The 4,229-nt window shown below is 37.5% G+C and overlaps 1 protein-coding gene across 1 annotated transcript; it reads left to right on the forward strand.

Annotated features, from left to right (window-relative positions):
• The first annotated feature begins 494 nt into the window (after positions 1–494).
• On the forward strand, positions 495–3,573 carry LOC124256615 (sodium- and chloride-dependent glycine transporter 1-like). The gene is made up of 5 exons (XM_046690589.1): positions 495–621; positions 1,695–1,794; positions 2,187–2,287; positions 2,828–2,995; positions 3,318–3,573. Exons 1-5 carry the CDS (start codon positions 499–501, stop codon positions 3,513–3,515), a joined length of 690 nt encoding a protein of 229 aa, XP_046546545.1. The 5' UTR covers positions 495–498; the 3' UTR covers positions 3,516–3,573.
• The last annotated feature ends 656 nt before the right edge of the window (positions 3,574–4,229 follow it).

Raw genomic sequence — 4,229 nt, forward strand, 5'->3', positions numbered from 1 at the left:
GTACGTGCTGTAAAGCATTTCTCATCATTACTTTAGGTCAAGTTGCGCTTGAGATGCATACAGTAAACCAGATTATTTCAACCTACTTGAGAATGGGAATGTGAACATTATGCAGGTCACGTTCTACGTCCCAATTACATAACAAATAACTTCGCAGCAGTTTTAAACTGTTATAGTGATATTTAAATATAACAACTAATGTCAAACGTAGCTGCGGTCAAGTGCGCTTACAGATTTGCAGCTTTAACTGACAGTAGCTCTAGCAATTTGACTTCCTAAACATGTTTTCCAAATGTTCAAAAAAACTTCAGTGATATTAGCACATGATCATGCGTACTTACATGTGAAAGTGAAACAAAATATACTTGTGGTCTGTTCAGACCACAGGTACTGTGCGCACAGTTGAAAGATGACGCTAAATAATTCGTTAAATAACTATTCACCTTCCTTGTTGATATGGAAGACATAGACATTTTATTTTTCTTACAGTTTGGTCCAATGGAAACTGTAATAGCCGGCATAATTGAAGCGTGCCCCAAATACCTTCAACATCGAAGAGTGTATGTCACTGCTGGAGTGTGTCTGTTCAGCTTTGGAGTTTCCATCCCCTATGCAACTGAAGTGAGGTTCTTGAACATTTACCATACCTCACACATTCATTCCCGTCGTGGGACAAGTGGCAACTGATACTTTCAAAGAAGGAATTGTGCAATAATGATATCTTTGGTTGAGGACATTCCGTGATGACATTGGAGTATATCCACAAAATTTGAGTAAAAAAAGAACAAGTGTTTAAAATAAACAGGGGCTTGTCATCTTTGGAAAATTGGCAAACATGTGGAGAAATTTGTCTATTACACAATTCATTCTATGGTTATATTTATAACTAATCAATGAATCCTCGTCATTTTCTGAAACCAGTTAGTTCTGTGTTACAATTAAAAATAAATTAAATGTGAACATAGCATTTTATCATGTATATCACTTAGATTAAGGAATGTGTAAGTTATTCCTATTCTAATATTTTCTTATAAAAGAAAATGTATCTGTGTCACAATGTGTGTATTGTCTAATATATCTATTTGTCGTTAGTGTTTGCGTCAACGCAAAACCTGTGTGTTTCACGCAAATAAATCTACATTTCACGCACGATATTTTCTACCTGCGTGTTCTGCACGCTAAGCGTTTTGTGTTCGGGGAACAAGTAACCGAAAAACGTATTTTGCCCAAGGAACAGCAAAATACATGAAAATTAAAGTTGACATAAAGATGACAACATGTTCTAAAATGGAAGGAAATGACGTCTAAATTTCAAAAATGTTACAGGGGGGGCCCGCTAGACACCTCACCGCTTTCTGGCTGGGGCATACACCTGCTGGGCATGCACACCCAAGATTCTTGGGGTTATGAAGCTGTTTTTCCTACCGCGAACACTCAGTTGTAATTCTTTTTGTGTAATTTTGAATTGACTTCATTTCTATTTTCCGACATCACCTTATTGATAGCGTAAACGTTTACATGCATTATTTACAACCCATCCCGGTTTTATTCATATATGATTTTGTCTTGACATTACTTTTTGACTTGAATTTTCATTTCCTTTAAAACATACTGATCGTGTCAGTCATCTTAATGTGGTTTTATGGTTTATGACTTTTTATGAATTCTGCATGAATGGCATGTTCCTTTTTCAGGGTGGCGTGTACCTGTTCCAGCTATTAGACTGGTATGCATCTTCGTTCAACACACTGCTTATCGGTTGTCTGGAGTGTATCGCCATTAATTGGATCTATGGTACGTTAGATATGCGGAGACAGGTAACACAGAATAGCAAATTATTGAACACATATGATTGTGATAGTAACAAACAAATTTAACTTGACAAAGAGCCCCAGTGAGTTGGGAGATTCAGGAACCTGGGGAAATCTAGACTTGCTACATTTAGGGCTTTATTGCAGGGTGGGCTAGACAGTAGGGTAAATAATGTGGTTCAGGGACTGAGACAGACTAGTGTGTGACATCAGCACAAATTCCCGACTTCCTTGGTTTTCGATAAAAATCTGGAAACTGACACACGTAAAATACGTTATTACTTTTGACACATGACATTCATTCTATATAGGTTTTCTTTTTATGACCATTTTATCTTCCAATATCCATTCTATAATGTGAGTGGGGTTTCACAGGTTCGGAGAGATTTAGCAACGATGTTGAGATGATGATGGGAAGACGTTTCCCGTGGGTGCTGAAAGTCTCGTCTTCCTACATCACCCCTGTCATTCTCTTTGTAAGTTGAGGTTCATATCATCCAATAAAGCTATCGATCTTTCTGAAGTAAAGTGTTAAATTGCCATGTTTCCTTACTAATTATGTACTGCATTTGTTTATTATTTTGTCATAATATATCGTAGTGCATGCGAATATTTATGCAATTCATTACCTGTGAAAATAATTGAACAGCCATACAAAAGAGCTCAGAAATCAATATTTCTGACACGTCATACTTTTTCAAGTGGCCTATAACCAAATTCACTCTCTTTTACAATCTGTGATATTCGTCCATCTTATCCCTCACTTGCGTCCCTGATATTTTTTCCTGTCTCTCTGTTTCTCTATGACCCTCAAAGCTATGGCGAATTGTTTGTTTGTAAGCACCATGTCAGAACACGTGGTGTCGCCTAATTGCCAGTTGCCATATCCATGCATCGCCTTTTGCTTTCTATTTGTGCCATTCCAATATTCATTGATATAACTGCCATATTGTTCATACTGGTGTCAAGGCCAATCCGCGTACTTCTAAAAACGTTATTAATTTTAACCCTCACAGGCGTCCCTGATTCTTTCCCTGTTTCTCTACGACCCTCCAAGCTATGGCGAGTACATCTACCCTGAATACGCAAAGGTGATTGGAATCTTAATGGCAGTTGTGATGTCATTGCCAATACCTGTCATATTGGTATACCAGCTTTTCAAGAAGAAAGGAACTTTTCTTCAGGTAGGTTTACACACTTAACGAACCTCAAAACACGAGATAAGAAAAACTACATCCAACTGACCGTCACATTCATACGAAAGAAGTGTCGTTTTGGACGGTTTGGAAGAGTCAAAGCCTTATTAAAGATTTCAAACGGCTCTTTAGGAAATGTCTCCGTTTTTAGCATCAGTCGCATGCACGTTCATATGAACACTTGCTACGGGTTGAGCAACTTATGCTAACATTTTTGGAATTATTTTGGGAGGTCTTTTGTCTTTTTATATTTATGTAGAGCGTTTATATAATTATAAACAACTAAAAGGAAGTTTTATCTATTTAACAGCGTCTCCGCTTCGCAAGCTCTCCGTCCACTGACTGGGGCCCTTCGTTACCTGAAGACAGGGAACTATATCTTGAGGAGATGCACAAGCAGCCAGAAAGTCTTATCATGCGATTATTAAATTCCAAAGACAAACAAACTGCATTGTGCATAGGGATGCAAAGACAAAGTTTTACTTATGATGCTAAAGAATATTTGTAGCTATTACAATAAATGTTTACCAAGTATGTTTTAAGGATATTCAGAATCAGTTCCAAAATAGTTGTGTTTTGTTTGTGTGTTGTTTTACGTCGCACTCTGCAATAGTCCATCTGTAAATAATCGAGTCTGGACCAGTGATCAACAGTATGAACATCGAATCTACGCAATTGATATACAATGACATGTGTCAACCAAGTCAGTGAGCCTGACCACCCGATCCCGTCAGTCCCTCTTACGACAAGCACAGGTTGCTGAAGACCAATTCTAACTCGGCTCGTCACGGGTACTGGAGATGTCTCAGGCAACAGCGTGCAAAAATGACCACAAATGAACATTATTACATATGTTAAGATCATTGTGATAGAAGTAAAACGATGTGATTTATCATTTCATGAACAACATTTCATCTTTGATTCAATGAAGTAATGAATTAATATATACCTCTTCTAACGACTCGAGTTAGTTAGAATTACAGTTCTTACATTTGTTATTTTTGAGTTACGTTAATAGCAACAAGTAAAATCTGTATTTGTATAAAGATATCCAATACCAGATGAAACAATATCGATGGTACATCAACCCATGGTCCCCGAAGGACCAGTGAACAACGTATTTGTCTCACCAAACACCTCAATGTTAATTTTGAACTGTGTGAAGCACGGGTATTGGATCATAATACCGAAGTTAGGCAACAGCCCAAATACTACTAACACG

This window comes from Haliotis rubra, unplaced genomic scaffold (genome assembly GCF_003918875.1).
Source record: "Haliotis rubra isolate DU_JTF1 unplaced genomic scaffold, ASM391887v1 Scf631, whole genome shotgun sequence".
NCBI classification, from domain to species: Eukaryota; Metazoa; Mollusca; class Gastropoda; order Lepetellida; family Haliotidae; genus Haliotis; species Haliotis rubra.